The 18239-nt window shown below is 37.6% G+C and overlaps 1 protein-coding gene and 1 pseudogene across 1 annotated transcript; both read left to right on the top strand.

Annotated features, from left to right (window-relative positions):
* The first annotated feature begins 3527 nt into the window (after positions 1-3527).
* Positions 3528-6842, top strand: LOC142107999 (interferon-inducible GTPase 5-like; annotated as a pseudogene).
* Positions 6843-11624: 4782 nt separating this feature from the next.
* On the top strand, positions 11625-17870 carry LOC142106703 (interferon-gamma-inducible GTPase 10-like). The gene is made up of 2 exons (XM_075189686.1): positions 11625-12715; positions 16558-17870. Exon 2 carries the CDS (start codon positions 16583-16585, stop codon positions 17771-17773), a length of 1191 nt encoding a protein of 396 aa, XP_075045787.1. The 5' UTR covers positions 11625-12715; positions 16558-16582; the 3' UTR covers positions 17774-17870.
* The last annotated feature ends 369 nt before the right edge of the window (positions 17871-18239 follow it).

The raw sequence follows: 18239 nt of genomic DNA, 5'->3' as shown, positions 1-18239 counted from the left end.
GACCAATAAATAAAAAATGGATACTTGGGCTGGCGTGTGACAGACACCAAATGGGACATTTATTAAAGTGAGGTTCAATGAAACTGCAGATTTTTCAGCAATTTTTGAGAGGCGTTTTTAAACCATAAGAGTTATTAAAAACAAAACCATCGTAAAATCAGTTTAACAAAGCACCATCCAATATATTTACATGTTGAGAAAAAAACATAAGATCAATGAATTTGTGGTTTGACAAGCCCCTGGAAAAAACATGCAGCTGGTACCATATATAATATGGGATATACTGAGCACGGGCATATTTTTCTGTTTTATTTCTCAAAATATTGCCTTATGTTGTCTTAGCATCTGTCCATCAAGTCTATTTAAGGCACATTTGAGTGTGGCTCACAAGGTAGCCCTTACTAGATGTAAGCTCCTATATCTGGGATGTGAGTGCATCTAAGTATAACTGCATTTTACTGATGTTTGAAGCATATACGTCAGTGTAGGACCTGCATATAATGAGGTGCCCTTGACACTGGGATGCAGGCTTAAATGTGTTGATAAAAACATGAACTATTACCTCAAGCTTTCATTTTGTAAGATACACCCAGATATGCAGTTTTAAAGATAAGCGCTGACAACAACTGTCTTTTTGTTTTGTATACACAAATGGGCATTTATATTGCCACACAGTTGGTACCATCATCATCATCATCATTATCAACAACATTTATTTATATAGCGCCAGCAAATTCCGTAGCGCTTTACAATTGGGAACAAACATTAATAAGATAACACTGGGTAATACATACAGACAGAGAGGTAAGAGAACCCTGCTCGCAAGCTTACAATCTATAGGACAATGGGAGTTAGAAACACAAGGGCATGTGCTACATCATATTGCACAATGGACCAGCCAGACTGCAAAGGTAAAAGTACTGAGTGGGCTATGAGTGTTGCAATGTTGGTCAGAAGGTTGTTGTCTTGCGTTAGCAGTGTAGAGGATGGTAATAGGGTAGTCTAGGGAATTAAGATGATGGTTGAGGAATATCATAACCTTGTCTGAAGAGGTGGGTTTTCAGTGAATGCTTGAAGGTTTGAGGACTAGAGGAAAGTCTTACTGTGCGTGGGAGGGAATTCCACAAAGTAGGTGCAGCCCGGAAAAAATCCTGTAACCGAGAATGGGAGGATGTGATGAGAGTGGAGTAGAGACGTAGATCTTGTGCAGAACGGAGGTGTCGTGTAGGGAAATATTTCGAGACAAGTGAGGAAATGTATGTCGGTGCAAATTTGTTGATGGCCTTGTATGTTAGTAGAAGAATTTTATATTGGATTCGTTGAAATACAGGCAGCCAATGTAGAGACTGACAGAGTGGCTCAGCAGAGGAATAACGGTTTTTAAGGAAAATCAGTCTAGCCGCTGCGTGCAAAATAGATTGTAGGGGTTCAAGTCTGACTTTGGGAAGACCAGTAAGAAGGGAATTGCAATAGTCGATGCGGGAGATGATGAATGCATGAATTAATGTTTTTGCGGTGTCTTGTGTCAGGTATGTGCGTATTCTGGAAATGTTCTTTAGGTGTATGTAACATAATTTAGATATAGAGTTGATGTGGAGAATAAACGACAGTTGTGAATCAAGGATTACACCTAGGCAATGAGCTTGCGGGGTGGGATTTATGGTCATGTTATTGACAGAAATAGAAATGTCAGGCAGAAAGCTTCTGTTTTTGGGTGGGAATATTATTAATTCAGTTTTTGAAAGATTGAGTTTGAGTTGGCGAGAAGACATCCAAGATGAAATGGCAGAAAGACAGTCAGTAACGCGAGACAACACAGATGGTGAAAGATCAGGAGAGGATAGATAAATTTGTGTATCATCCGCATAGAGATGATACTGAAATCCAAAGGAGCCTATTAGTTTTCCAAGAGAAGTGGTGTAAATAGAGAATAGCAGAGGACCTAGAACTGAGCCTTGTGGAACTCCAACTGATAAAGGAAGCGGAGCAGAGGTGGATCCAGAGAAATTAACACTGAAAGAGTGATTAGATAGGTAGGATAAGAACCAGGATAGGACAGTGCCTTCAAGACCTAGGGATTGTAGCATTTGTATGAGGAGAGAGTGGTCAACAGTGTCAAATGCAGCAGAGAGAATTAGAAGAGAGTATTGGTTATTATTTTTTGCTGTGATCAAATCATTGACAACTTTGGTCAGCGCAGTCTCTGTGGAGTGTTGAGAGCGAAAGCCAGACTGAAGAGGATCCAATAGGTTGTTTGCTGTAAGAAAGTGTGTGAGGCGTGTGTAGGCAATTCTCTCGAGAAGCTTGGAGGGGCATGGGAACTGGGAGATGGATATACAATATGTGATATACCGAGCACAGACTTATATTTTCTCTGGTTTTGTCATAGAACATTTTGAGCTATCTTGCCTGTAATTACATTAAAAAAAATAATAATTAAATGTTACAAAAAAGACTTCCACCCATTCTTTAACAGCCCGTACTATACAGCATCGGGCCCAGTCATCTGGGGAGGAGGGCACTATACATCCAGGTAACCACACTTAAAGATACTAATTAGCACTGGACTCCTCCTGGTATCCCTGGCTAGTGGGACACCAGGATAAAAATATTTAAATATAGTGAACGTACTTGTGGCCGGGATGCACAGCATGCACCAGTGCATACTTGCACTTATAGTGCCCAGTAATGTGAAATATATCATAACTGTTCCCCCTAATATTAAATATACCATAAACATGCCTCCTTAGTTTAATTATTAATGTGTCCCCAAAATTATTTTGATATTTTCTGTAGTGCAGTCTCCTAAAAACATACTTATCTATAATCTTCTTGTTTTCCTGATCTGACATAATCCGCAAGGTACCCCTTCCACCCACAGAAGATGAAGTTAATGTCTTGTAAGCCTGCCTACTTAATAGATGGGCAGCCAATCAGGAGTGGTCTCTCACTTTCCCCGTCCCAACCAACCTTGCTCAAAAATTCCCACTTTGCTGGGAAGCTTCACACTCGATCATGTAGAACCCACCACTTTTGAGGTCAAGGACGATATGGGGGTAAATGTATTAAGCTGAGAGTTTTCCGGCAGGTTTATAAAGTGGAGATGTTGCCTACAGCAACCAATCAGATTCTAGCTATAATTTTGCAGAATGCACTAAATAAAGGATAGCTAGAATCTGATTGGTTTTTCAAAACTCTCAGCTTGATACATTAACCCCATGGTATTAAAAATATATCTGCATCAATTCAATCTTGTAAATTACAGCGGCTTTATTTATTATTCCTGCAATGCTAATGCTTTGTTGTACAATCAAACTCATATCCCTGCTCCAAGTTCTCCCAGATCTTATAAACTATTAACTAAGGAAAGTGCAAGATTTCAAATATACTGCTGAACGGAATGCTGCAGAATGGTGAATGGAAAGCAGAACTGTACAATTATAATGCCGGAACCATGAACCTCACCTGACACACTGTGTTCAGTATCCACCCCCCTCCCCTGTCACAAATGTTGTGAAGCACCTCCCTCAGTGATCACATCCACTGCTTGAGTGTTAGGAAGGATAGCGGGCAGCAGGAACAATGTGGGTAAGCTGGAGATGAGACTGATGTATGAATGTTGGGAGAGAAGGACTCAAAAACAGAATCTAAATTAGAATAGTTAAAGGAGAGGACGTGAGACAACTGCAGAGATTATCTGGAATAAGGCAGCTGGCTGTTTTCAGTTTCATTTCTCAGTCTCAGAGAAATGTATTTGTTGTGGACAAAAGTCATTATTGCAGTGTGCCAGAGACTGGCAGGCTATGCTGTGATTTGTAGTTAGGATTAAGTTTACCAACTAAATATTCTTACTGACAACCTTATATTTACTGACAGGCTGCATGTTTTACAGACAAATTAAAAGAGTGATAAAATTCTTACAGCGCTCCACTATCAACTGCAGCCCAAATCAATATAAACTTAACCACGTACAAGGCTAACACACATGAACAATGACAGCAAAGATTTTAAGTGCTGTATATATATCTTATAAGACCCATATAACACCTAAAATAAAAAAAATCTAAAATTGTACTTAAAGTGTTGTTGAAGATCTTCTATTTCTCAATTGTGATATATAAAAAACAAAACACGATAATAGTACAACAATATTTTTAACAAATAATGTACAAAAGTCCTTGTTCAGGTAACTTTATCTATAAAATAGCGTCAGACTCAGTACTCAGTAAAAACCAGACTTTTCCAAATGTTATAGTCCCCCTACTGTTGGAAAACTTACAAGAAGTGTCCTTTAACTTTTGCCTTTACAATAGTGATTTCTTCATTAATGTTTATAGAACCACTTTCCACACGTGCTGCCCCCTAGTGTCAGAACACTTACTAGAGCTTTTCCTTTTATTGCAGTTATCATGTAATGCAGTTTTCTTTAGTAGACTCCATCCTCAATGGTCAGTAGTATCTCATCATGCAGCACTCGTAGCATGACGGCATTACGTTATTGTTACCTACTTCCTAAGCATGATTATAGCAAGAATTGTTCTATGCATGTTTTTAAGAATTATTTGATCTAAGAAATATTTGCTTTCTGATATAAGGTATTATTATTATTTTTATTAATAAATTTATTTATTTATTATAATTTGTGATCACTGTCAAAATTGTGTCAAATATAGGTGGAAATGACCAAAGCTATACTTCTTTATTCTTTTAATCATAGGTTAAAAATGCATCCGTTATCCTTCTAATTAAAGACCCACATTTCACAAAAATAATAATTGTTCCCAGAAGCCCATGTAACATTATAACTATAAATATATATTCCAAAATCATGGCAAAGGGAATCATTTTATATTTAATGTATAAATTAGTGTTGCTTTATATAGTGTTTAAGGTATTCAAATACACTGAATACTGATTAATATGGAATTCATGGAAAATGTTTGCTGTCTTTTGTTTTTATCAGTACAGTACTTTTACAGGAGAAAATGGACACAACCAAGGAGGATCCTGATAATATATGGGAACTAATTTATGAAGAGGATGTGCAGGAGATCAGGTCGGCCATAGAAGGAGGTGACCTAAGCAGTGCAGTGGAATTCATAAATAAGACATTAGAATATTTACAAAATATCCCACTAAACATTGCGGTAACAGGGGAATCAGGAACTGGAAAGTCCACTTTAGTCAATGTTCTCCGTGGTCTGAGTGATGAAGATGAAGGTGCTGCAAAAACAGGGGTGGTAGAGACCACAATGGAGCCAACTGCTTACTCCCATCCGCATTATGAAAATGTGAAGTACTGGGACCTTCCCGGGATAGGAACACCCAATGTTAAGGCAGAAGATTTTTTAGAAAAAGTCGATTTTGCCAAATATGACTTTTTTATTATCATTGCATCTGAACGATTCAGGTCTTGCAACATTGATCTGGCACTGACCATCCAGGCCATGCAAAAGAATTTCTACTTTGTGCGATCGAAAATTGATGTAGACATGATGACTGCTAAAAAAAAAAAGACCCAAAACATACAATGAAGAGAAGATCCTGCAAGAGATCCGGGAAGATTGCATTAAGGGTTTTATTAAAGAAAATATTGAAAAACCAAGGGTGTTTCTTCTCGATTGCTTGGAATATAAGTATGACTTTCAACTCTTGCAAGAGACTCTAGAGATGGAACTACCGAGTCACAAGAGGCAAACTTTCTTGCTCTCTCTGCCAAATATTTCTCTGTCTGTATTAGAAAAGAAAAGAAAAACCCTAAAGCAACAGATATGGAAAAAAGCCACCGTCTCCTGCGCCGTCGCTGCGCTCCCTATTCCAGGCCTGGGCATTGCTTGTGATGTCGCCATCTTAGTCAAAACTATGAGAGAATACCAGAAAACATTTGGTCTGGATGAAAGTTCTCTCTGCAGATTATCCAATTCAACTGGTAGAAGTATTACCGATTTGAAATCTGTGATTAAATCCCCACAAGTGATAAGTGAAATAAACAGTGAGATTGTTATTAAAATGCTAACTAAAGGTACAATGGGAGCAGTAATGTTGGCTGAACATTTTTTAAGCCAGGTACCATTGTTTGGCTCTTTGACTGCAGGAGGGCTCTCATTTGTTACCACTTATAAGATGTTAGAAGGGTTTTTGACTGAATCTAGCCAAGATGCCCAAAGAGTTCTCCTAAAGGCTTCAGAGGACTCTGTTTAGAATTGCTTAGGCTGGTATAAAGGATATGTCCAAATACAAAAAAAAAAATAAGGTTAATCACTACTAAAAGTAAAATCGTACACTAATTTACTGACCTATTTGTTAATTTTCTATACTTTCAGCAGAAGTTACTTCACCTAAAACCTGACTGCTCTTTGAATGCTGTTAATGGTTGTCAGGGACAAGTGTAGAAAGCTTAGTAAGGTGGGCACAGATCCTGTGCCTTTCGATCCCATTCGCTGTGTCTCTGTGCAGAGTCAAAACTAATTGTCTGGCACTGTAAATGAGGATGGAGGATCTGTACTTACACTTCCTTGTGCTCTCTAGTTTTGTCTATGTACAGGATATTGCATAAATACCCTCATTATAACCCAACCCATACAAGAAAGATGGTGCAAATTAAAGGGATTATTGGTTTCACTGAAAAAAATTGTAACTATTGAGCTACAAGAAATGACAATAGTATAATTCATCTTGTTTATAGGTGTAAATTCTCTGGGCATTTTTAAGCCATAAATAATAGTTTCTTCCTGTTTTTAGAAATAATGGAAATGTTGGGAAAAATTTAAATTCAATCTTTAAATATATTCAAAATACTTTTTTTTTCTTGCCACCCTTAAAAGATCTAAATTCTCATTCTATATTCCCATTGCTACTTAAAAATCATTAAATGCACTATGTTTAACTGGGTTTGCTTATAAGATGATCATTTTTTATATATTTACCTAATTTAAAAGTATAATTTATTCAGACACTAATTACAAATGTAAATACAAATGTTTTTTTCAAAACAAAAAACAGAAGTGTCACACAGTGTATTATAACTTAAAACTAATAATTACACTATGTTGTGTGTTTTTTCGGTTTATTTTTTAATCTATATCACGTGGGAGTAGGATTTAAGAAAAATTGATGTCACAGACATTTTGTTGGACTTTTTGATCAATTAGAAATCAGACTACACAAACTTTGGGACGGTTGTACATTTTATATATTGTAGATTTGATGTTTTGCTGATTTTGTAGTTTCAATGCTTTTTACCGAGAGTTTGATGAAAGTTCACATTTATTACACTTTTTTTTAGTGTATATTCTGTTTGAATATAAGATTGCTGATCGGCAGCGCCATGTCTGTTTTCAAATTTTATGAACATTGTTTAATTTCCGGCTTTACGATTCAGAAGCCAGAAAACAGAGGGCAGCTCCTGGTTGTCAGCGCTAATACACTAATATCTTTCATTTTTATTGTGGTGAAAGACCTGTAGTGTGTACCTAGCATAAGTTTGAGGTTTCATTGTGTAATATAGTGGTATTGTATGCTAGGAAGATGTCAGATTTATACTGATCTCTAGTTTTTTCTCTCTGACATATGAAAATGTCACCACATTATTACTGTCAACAAATTTACTGTGATATAAGTAGACATCAACCTGGGTATAAGGATAATGCTGGAGTCTCCATTTTTAAATACAGGACTTCGTGTAGCATTGGATACAATTTCCATCTTTTACGCAGACTGAAATTGCATTCCAAAAAAGTCACATTTTGCACTGGAATATTCAGCTAGATGCATCTGAGCACAGATTGTTGGCATAATGATGTAGTTTGTATACTACGCACTTTGCATGCAATTAATAAACCGAATAAACAGAAATGTAACTGATTCTTTTTAAGTATCTGATTTTTAAAAAACTTCAGGTACAGTATTAAATATTTTTTTTTAATAAAAGGGGTTAGAAGCCTGAGCATAGATGAGAGATTGGAATTATGCTTGTTTAACAATGTCCAGAGCATTTCAATAGGAGTGGTAGATAGCACTATATGCACTGAAATTTGCACCAGTGAAGTTCTGCTTTACGAGAAAAATTTTATAGATTTTGCGTTACTTTAGTGTGCCACGGTTGACAAAGAAGTCAACGCAGAGTGTGAAGAGTCTCTGGAGCGACTTCATCAAGGGCAGTTTCTAGGGTATGGGGAAAATGAGGAACTGGGGAGAGAAGGTGTTGGAGAGAGGTGGAAAACTGTTTAAAATCAATAGAGTTAATATCCCTGTGGGTATGAGGAGGCTTGGAAGAGTTTGACAGCAGGGAGTTTGAAGAACTTGGAGTGAGTGAGTGAGTAACTAATAAGGTGATGATCCGAGAGGGGAAAAGGAGTGTTAAGGATATTAGAAACTGAGCATAGTCTAGAGAAAACAAGATCAAGACAGTGGCCATCCTGATGAGTAGCGGATTCAATCCACTGGGAGAGGTCAAGTGGGAAGGTTAGAGAGAGCAGTTTTGAAGCAGCATTGAAAAGTGGATTAGCAATAGGGATGTTGATATCAACCATGATGATGGTAGGGATGTCAGAAGATAAGAAGTGAGGGAGCCAAAGAATGCCACAAGTGACATCTGCATGACATTTCCTAGAATGAACTGAAAGAGAATAGAAGATTCCTATTTATGTGTTGTCTAGTAATAGGACACATAACTGCTAGGTCTCACATCGCCGGTGGTTTAAAAACCTCTACATTTACAACCTGCCTCTGATTGGCTAGAATGCTCAAACATGCTGTTTAGGCTATTTTGCCATTCAGAATCGGCTTCTACATGAAGCCCCTTTCCCTGTGGCTCTGCAATTTCTGTAATACAGTACTGGCAAATACATTTTCTTCACCACCTGTAAATGGTGGTGGGTGGGGGTTGTGCAGGGGCGCACGGAGAATTTTTATGGGGGGGGGGGTTTCCCCTCCACCGGAAAAAAAAAGTGAGAGAGCTGCCGCAGCAGGTCTATTTAGACAGCACTGTACTATACAGCAGCTTTTATACTCAAAGAACAAAGGGTCTTAACATCAACTTACTTAAGAGTATGAACATGATGTACAGACTCTCTATTGGTACACTACTGATAAGATACATTCTTTGCACATATGCAGAAAACATCTGAGACACCATCCTGCCATAATATGTGGAGATATCTCGGCCCAGCCTTTGATCAGGTAACCATTTTACAATACACACAGAAAAATATGAATACAAAAAAATGGAGCTCAGTGGCCATGTTGATAGGTCTGTCACACTTTGAAATGTGATTATAACTTTGCAATGTTACAATCTGTGGATCAGCTACAGCAATTGCCTCCTTAAATAGCCTTTGGATAGTATGGAGACATTAGAATTTATTCCTTGAGTAAACTGCAAGGTTGCACATCCAGGAATTGTATCGACTTAAATTGAAGAAACTCAGCAGCCATTCAAATAGGATTTGGGCAGCTACCGTTGCGGCTTTGGTGCTTGGAATTGTGGCTATAATATAGTTAGAAGGGGCGTAAGTCTGATAGCTTCAAGGCCCCACAGTAGATACACATTGATTAGCGCAGGTTGCTCAATAGGCACATGTTAATCAGAAGCACACACATAGTGTAGGTAATACTTGGGGGTTCCTGACACACCAGGTTTGTAGGCATGTTGTGATTACATCCCTTCTCCGGCTGCTCCAACCATAGGTCAGGCAGCCTTCTTTAAAGTGGGTAGCTAGCGGTCTGCAGGGGGCAGGCACAGGTTTATTCCATGGAAAAGTAGCACATTGCCTAAATTTCGATTTGGCATAATTTACACGGTTCATCGTCATTAGTGGCTGTGACCCAAACCACTGTGGCACAGCTGCGGCTTTCGACAGGTCTCCCGTTGCAGTGTTCAAGCATGTAGGGGATAGTAGCCCAATTCCCTCCTGTACATATATCAGGCATGCTTTAAAGTGGATATCGACTCCTACCCTCGGTAACCCAAGGTTTGCTGCTTGTCACTTCTAGTGAGGGCATGAAGGGATTATCTCTTATTTTTTCCTTGGACAAAGGCCTGATTAGCTATATGCCTCTGAGGATTTATAGTTTTTTTACCATTATATGTGTGACCGCTCCCCCTCCTCTCCATCCCTATCCCCTCCTTTCCCAGCAACTATTTGCTGGTGTATGTTGTTTATTTGTTCATCCGGATGAAATTTGTCATGATGGCATTTGATTTGCAGGTGTGCTCATGGCCAACACAGATAAGGATGAATGGTCAGTCCTGGACATCTAGGCACAATATGTCCCATATGCAGTCATCCTTGCCCCACCCCGTTAAATTTTTTCGCTGGATAAAATGGGTGCACTGTGCGATCAATGGCCATGGTAGTCTAAACGGTTCTGACTCAAGGCCTTCCCGACATGCTTGTCGAACTTCTAGGAAGTGAGGATTTGAGTACAGAGGATCCATCGAGTTGCTAATTAAAATCAGGCTCGATTTCAGAGAGGTGAAACTTAAATTGCCAGCAGTAATTTGTGCTGGCCAGATACCTCCGTAGGATCTGCTGTAAGGGAATCGGTAGTGCTTCCAACATGAGGCGATTACTGCAAACTGAATGGGTTCACTGGCCTTTGTTAAGTAGCCCCGGGGGAGTGACCTTCGAATGCCCTCGATTCAGTAAACATATATATTCCCAGACATGATGAATTTCACCTTTCATGTTGGAAGACAAGCATTTGTGCCCTTTTATGAGGAGTCTCCATAAGAAGAGCTAATTGAGACTGATGACAAGGTCATTAGGAATTGTGAGGGCGTTGGTAACTTAACATCCCATAAGTACGGTAGACTGGGATAAAAAGAATGGTGGTCACCTCACTAGGATAGTTTGTGACTGTTGCTAGAACAGATTCCTTGTGGGGTATGGGGTTTGTGTTAGGTCGTTTGGTGGCTGGCTGTTTGTCCGTTAAAAGACCACAGCATTGGTAGGAAAGCACTTCTATCAGCGACTGATACATACGGTGCTATCGCTGATAGGTCGTAGGTGGTGGCCCAATTTGAAGTATAGGTGGCTCTTGGTCCTTTTGTGTGGAGCACACCTTGACATGCTTTGTGTGGGCACAATATTGTGAATCTAGAAGGGGTGTGGTCACTCTGACACCAGATTTAGTGTTGGCTATTCAGTATTAGATTGTATTATATAGATTCAACAGCTGTACTTCATACCACTAAATTGATGCTGATTTGTTTTATCTGCACCCAAATTAATAATACAACTAGTACTGGTTATTTTATTTTTTTGGCCAATGACTGGTGGTCCGGTGCAAAATTAATCGCTGCCTCTTTCTACTGCAGACTGTATGTGCAGTGCCACATGCACAGATTAATGTAATTTAGTACTCTGCCAGTTGAGGGCAGCAGAGAGCCACAGCCCAGTTGTTTAGCAGCTGAAACTCATACAATTTATTTTAAATTGAAGTGTATGCCACAATGAATATTACCGCTATAGATAATTTTTTTTGTGTCCCACTGTCTAGTAATGAGGCTAATAACACACCAATTGCGATTATAACTGTTTTTAAATCAATAATGTGATAATGGACAGTCATTGTTTACCGTTTCAGCTCCCTGTTTTATGTGCAAAAGGTTTTGCTACTGACATGCAAAAACTGTATTCAATCATCAACATCATTTATTTATATAGCATCACTAATTCCGCAGCGCTGTACAGAGAACTCATTCACATCAGTCCCTGCCCCATTGGAGCTTACAGTCTAAATTCCCTAACACACACACAGACTAGGGTCAATTTGATAGTAGCCAATGAATCTACCAGTATGTTTTTGGAGTGTGGGAGGAAACCGGAGTACCCAGAGGAAACCCACGCAAACACGGGGAGAACATACATACTCCACACAGAGAAGGCAATGGTCGGGAATCAAACTCATGATCCCTATGCTGTGAGGCAGAAGTGCTAACCACTAAGCCACCGTGCTGTACCGTTGATTCGGTGTTGATGCACTGTACAGAGAACTCATATCAGTCCCTGCCGCATTGGAGCTTACAGTCTGTAAAAAAACAAACATCAGGATGCCGAGGGGGAAACAAAGGAAACGACTCATGTAGAAATTAGATATAGCAAAAATAAATTGGATATTTTTAACCTTAGTAGCAGAACACTAAACACACACAAACTAAGCCTACTTACAAAGGAACATACTTTCTAAATTAAAATTTTAACCCTAGACACAGACCTAGAACAGATGATTAAAAAAACTATCTAACCCCACATTAGACTTAGCTAAAGCAACTAAACTATTGAAAAGAGCACAGATAGAGATATTAAACCAGCTGACCGAGGATGAGGAATACTAACATGAACTGACACTGTCATGCCTAAATCGACATAGTTGGGAGATATGGTTAGCAAATATCAGAAATCACATAATGGAGCATGTTTTACAAATAAATCAATGTTTTTATGAAGAAAGAATAAATAATAATAATTATTGCAAGATAAAGCATAATTACATTTTTAGAGCTTGAAGATAAATGTTCATACAATACATAGACTGCAGAATGTAATCATACAGTAGATGCTGAATGGGGTTAGTTTTCTGCAGAGTGTTCACGGTGCGGAATTTCCTGGTTTGCTGTTTGCAACTTCACTCCCCATTTCCTTTCATCCGAAACAAAACTTAGCTCAGTGCATACGAAAACATCAGAAGTGTAAGAGATCACTACGAAAAGGTGAATATATTTGTTCCTGACTATTATACTTATTTATTTACTTTTCAATTTTCTTATATGCCTGATATGTATCTGTTATAGCGATACTGTTCAAAAGAGAGACTAGACAGTCTGCAGCATGTATCTTATTTTAATTGACTATTTATTTAGCAAAATATAAACAGGTTTGTGTTTTGTTCTGAGTGTGCTGTTAGGTGTGTAATTCAACATATAACTTAGTCTGCATGTTACCTTAGTCATGAAGGTTTTAAATCACAACAATTCAACATTAATAGTAAGAATTGATGTAGCAGGAGGTGGGAGCAGAATGGTAGTTTTGCTGGTTAACAGGTATTTCTAAGCTGATGACATAAATTGTATGTATGTGGCATACCAATACCTTAAAATATAAAATAGATAAATTAAATAATACATGTTGAATATCAATATATCCCAATCTAAAACATAAGCAGTAAAATCACACAATGTGCCTGATTTATTAAGACACACAAAGCCAATAAAAGGAGTACATTTGCTCCTGGACAAACCATGTTACAATGCAAGGGGTGCAAATTAGTTTATTATTTTGCACGTAAGGAAAACACTGTCTGCTTTTTCATGTAGCGCACAAATATTATTATATTTACACTCAAATGTAAAGATGATCTAGGACATGCCCTACCCCAAATATAAATATGTCTCCACATTTTAAATGTACCTTCCCCTCCAATGCAACTTGATTTTGCCAAGGTGCAAATGTATTAATTTTTATGCTTTGTTCTCCTTAATATTTTAGGTCTAAAATGTGTGCCTAATATGCAACATATAAATTCAAATGTAAAAATAATGTTAAAAATCATTGTCCTTTATAGAGGCAGAGAATTGCAGCGTCTGACAAGGAATATTAATATCAGTTTTAAAAAAATGCCATTTTAATTTGATTTGGTATGTCACGTGCACACAATTGTTTTCATAATTTTATTAATACTTATTAAACACCAGCCCTCAGTTCTGTCATTCTCACCTACAGAACATACAGGGCGTATCTCCACCCACTCGCTCCTGAATGATCGTTAAATCCAAATAACACAGATCAATCAATGTTTGTATGACATCATGGTTCCAGAATACTAGTTGAGAGTAATTGTTAGGACCATTTTTCTTTCCACTGCGAGGCTAAATTGTCAGCTGCCTCGCTGGGAATGTGTAGTGCCTTCTTCTGGATCAACACAGATAGTCCTCCTACTGTAAGAATAGATTGAATTTGAAGAAATTGAGATTTTTTTTTCAACTAACTATGTAATATGTAACTATGAGAGATCAGCAAAACATTTAAAACTCTTCTGCAAAGTTAACACCTCAAGTTGTTGGACATTTCGCCATTAAAATTTGGCCTTTAGTGTTTCCAATGATAGTCCAACCACACAGCAAAATGCATTGGCCATCATCAATCCAGCTCTATTCTGTATTATAGATTCAGCGAAATGCCAATTTACAAATTCGGTCCAAAATTACATTCCAAGGTATGGGCAAAGCAACAGCGGGACTCAAAATTTATATCACTGGATCTTCTGCTGGAATTTGATTTGCTCAAAAAGTTCTCCAGTAACTTTATTAGTACAGAACAGTAATACAGCACCAGAAGTAAAGGAAGCACACAAGGTATGCGGGTGGTTTAGGATTACTTTTCCAGAACAGATTCTCATAATAACTAATTAGAAAGTAAGAAAATATAACCCTGGTTATATTTATTTATCTCATTTTCTAAATATATTCTTTCACTTGTTTATTGTTATTGAATATGCTGTAAATGTACATAACATTTAAATACATGTAAATTATGCTGTCAGAGGTGTTATTCCATAAAGTCACCACTAGAAGTATGAGGAGTGGGACATGACAGACAATATTAGTATGGAAGCTGGGACTGGTATTTTCCCCATATCTCTGCTCCTCCAGCATTGTGCAATCAGTGGAACCTACACAGCCGCTATGGCTTTGTGAAGCTGCATGCTACTGATTATTATTATTATTATTATTATTATTATTACTGATTGGACATAGCAATGGCTATTGATTGGAGAACTAATGTTGGTGCAGACAAGCTTGCAGCTAGGAGTAGGAGAGTTATAGTGATTAGACTGGAAGGTGGATGAGGTGGTGTGAGGGTGTAAATCAATGCTGCAGCCCTGAGAGCACTGTTGCCAGTGTGCAGGGTATTTCTGTGTAGTAATAGTAGAGACAGTACAGGCAGTGGTGTAATCTGCTGTACTGTAGCACAGGCTGGCATAGCACCTAGCAGAGGATAGGGCTTAATCTGTGAGTTCTTTGGGGGATTACAGTGGGAAGCAGTTTGATCCAGTGTAGGGGGTATAAAGCATACGTGGATCCTGGAGGGCAGGGAGGACAGACTGAAGAGCACATGTCAGTAACTAATTGTTATGTATGAGAATGAGCTCATGTGTGCATTATGTCAGTACAGGGGTTGTGCCACATGGATGGAGCAGTTACTCTTGCTCTCCTCGCACCTGCTAACCCCATTGTTTTTCTCCTAAAATACTGCTTGGTTTAACTTCCCTAATGCCTTATATTAAAAAAGAAAAAGGGGTCATCAGCATTTTCTTTATTATATGTGCTACTTTTGTGCATGTGAAGCTTTTTACTATATTTCTCAGAGTGCACCTAAAAATGTACCCCTCCGCAGAAGCGGAAATGTAAGATGGAAAGTGCAACCCATTATAAGTATATGAATGAGACCCGATTTCCTCCACATCAGAGCTGGCAGATAATATAATGCTTCTTGCCAGTAAACATGGCTCTGCACCCATTCTGCAAACCAGTAAGCAGCAATAAAGTGCACATTTTCCACCCATTGATCTAATTTAAATAATCACAATCTAGAAAACAAAATTCTGTTTTGTATGGGTCCATAAAGTAGGCACATCTAGTGTACCTAGAAAACACTACAAAAAATGAAGTAACATTCAGGCGCAGAATATAATACTATAAAAAATACCATTAAAAAAAATAATTAAAAAAATCAATAGATAGAAGATAGGATACAAATAGGCTCAGACTGTTAACACCTGTTAAAAAAATAATCATAAAAAAATACATTGATTTTTTTTTTCATTTCTCTCTACATGAAATACATTTATCAGGATGTTATCAGTGCCTACTGTACATAAAATGCGAACTCTCCAGGAATGTCTGGGAGACTTCCGCATACTTAGTGAGGTGGATGGGGTGGGGCTTAGCAGCAAATTGCGTCATTGTGCCCTGCCCCCTGCTGTAATAGGCTGAAAATGGTGATATTCAGCTATGGGGTGGGGCCTAATGACGCGATTCATGTGAACACACCCTCAAGACTTACACGTGAGATCTCTCCTCCTGGAGAATCAGACCCAATATATCAAAAAAATGGATTTTACACTGTGCTTTTCCACACTATAAAACTCATCCTCTTGGACTTTTCACATTTTGCTGTGTTACAATATGGAACCATGATAGATTTATTTGAAATTTATTCCCACTAATCAACAGAAACGTGCCCAAAAAATTTAAGAAATGTAACAACCATTTGTACAAATGAATTTCATGCAATAAAGAAATAAATCAAGGAAAATATAAATTATGCAAGGAATTGCTGTAAAGTCATCCATTCAGTGTCTTAGATATCGTATAAATATATTTAGAGAGAGAGCTTTAATTTGTATTATTATTATTATTATTGTTGTTGTTGTTATTATTATTATTTTTGTTACTATTATTTTTATTCATGTAATAACTCTCACAATGTCTGGGTTAACAAATAAATAAAATTTAAGTTAATAAAATTCAAATGTTGTTTTTATCTTGTTTAGTGCATTTCAACAAACCAACCAAAATATGGATAATGAACAAATGTCAGGAATACTTTCTGAAGAAGATATACAAGAGATTAAAACTGTTTTAGAGAATAAGAATCTTGCAGAAGCAATTGAAAGTGTTAAGACAATTATTACAAATATCGAAAATGTTCCATTGAATGTTGCCATTACCGGTGAATCTGGATCTGGAAAGTCCACTTTTATCAATGTCATCCGTAGTCTAAATACTGACGAAGAGGAAGGTGCTGCAATAACAGGAGTGGTGGAAACCACAATGGAGCCGACACCCTTTTCACACTTGAAGTACAAAAATGTGAAGTTTTGGGACCTTCCTGGAATAGGAACTGCCAATTTTAAAGCAGCTGATTATCTGGAAAAAGTTCATTTTAGTCAATATGACTTTTTTATTATAATTGCATCAGAGCGTTTTAAGGAGAATCACATCCACCTGGCACAAGCCATCCATTCCATGAACAAGAAGTTTTATTTTATACGCTCAAAAGTGGATGTAGACCTGGAATCTTCTAGAAAACGTAGAAACAAGTCATTCAATGAAGAGGAAATGTTGCAACAGATCCGGGTAAATTGCATCATAAGTCTCCGTGATGGAGGAGTAGGAGAGCCACATGTTTTTGTCCTCTCCCTCATGGATCTGCAGAAGTATGACTTCAACAGAATGCAAAATACCTTAGAAGAAGAACTTCCAAGGCACAAGAGACATATGTTTCTTCTCTCTCTGCCTAATATTACCTTACAGGTTCTAGAGAGGAAGAGAAAAATACTGAATAAACTGAACTGGAAGTGGGCCTTTTTGTTCAGTGCATATTCAACAGCCAACCACACAAAGGCTTACGAAATATTGCAAGATGTCCTTAAGAATCATTTAAACATTTTTGGTTTGGATAATAATTCCCTCATCAGATTATCAAACACATTTGGTAAAGATATTAATGATTTGAAATCTGTCATTAAATCTCCATTTGCTTCCACAGAAATAAACCAAGAACTTATCCAGAGACAACTTACTAAAAATGTTGCAAAATATCGCATATCATTTGAAAATTTCCTTAGCTATATCCCAATCATTGGAGATTTCATCACAGAAAGTGCCACTTTTTTTAGATCCTATATAATGCTTTGTGAATCTCTGAAAGACTTTTTAGAAGATGCATCTAATGTTCTTCAGAAAGCGATGGAGGATTCCACTTAAATATGATAATCTTGAGAAGTGAAACATTTCATCTATATATTGTACGACAATCTCACTTGGCCATACCATTAATACAACACATACTTTTTATATTTTTTCTAAATTGTCTGCATCCAATTTTATTTCTCACCTTTTTAATCAGCTCAATTGTTCTAGTAAATGGTTTTTATCATATTCACAGCATATAGAAAAAAACTACTCTCCCATATTGAAATTGCAGGTCTTGGTGAAGCATATCCTAAAATTCAAGTCAATATAAATCATGTCAGACCTTTCATGTGACCTTGCAACCAGCAAAATTCAAGTGCAAATCAAACAGACTATTTTTAGCAAAAGAAGTGAAAATGAAAAATATATCCCTAAACTAATACTTTTTTAAGCACCAAATTGTGAGGGGATCTCATGTGCACACCCCTCTTTAGGTTGTTCCACAGGTTTTCAATGGTATTGAGGTCTAGCCTCTGAC

This window comes from Mixophyes fleayi, chromosome 11 (genome assembly GCF_038048845.1).
Source record: "Mixophyes fleayi isolate aMixFle1 chromosome 11, aMixFle1.hap1, whole genome shotgun sequence".
Classification (NCBI taxonomy): Eukaryota; Metazoa; Chordata; class Amphibia; order Anura; family Limnodynastidae; genus Mixophyes; species Mixophyes fleayi.
This window is presented reverse-complemented; position numbering and strand designations above follow the sequence as displayed.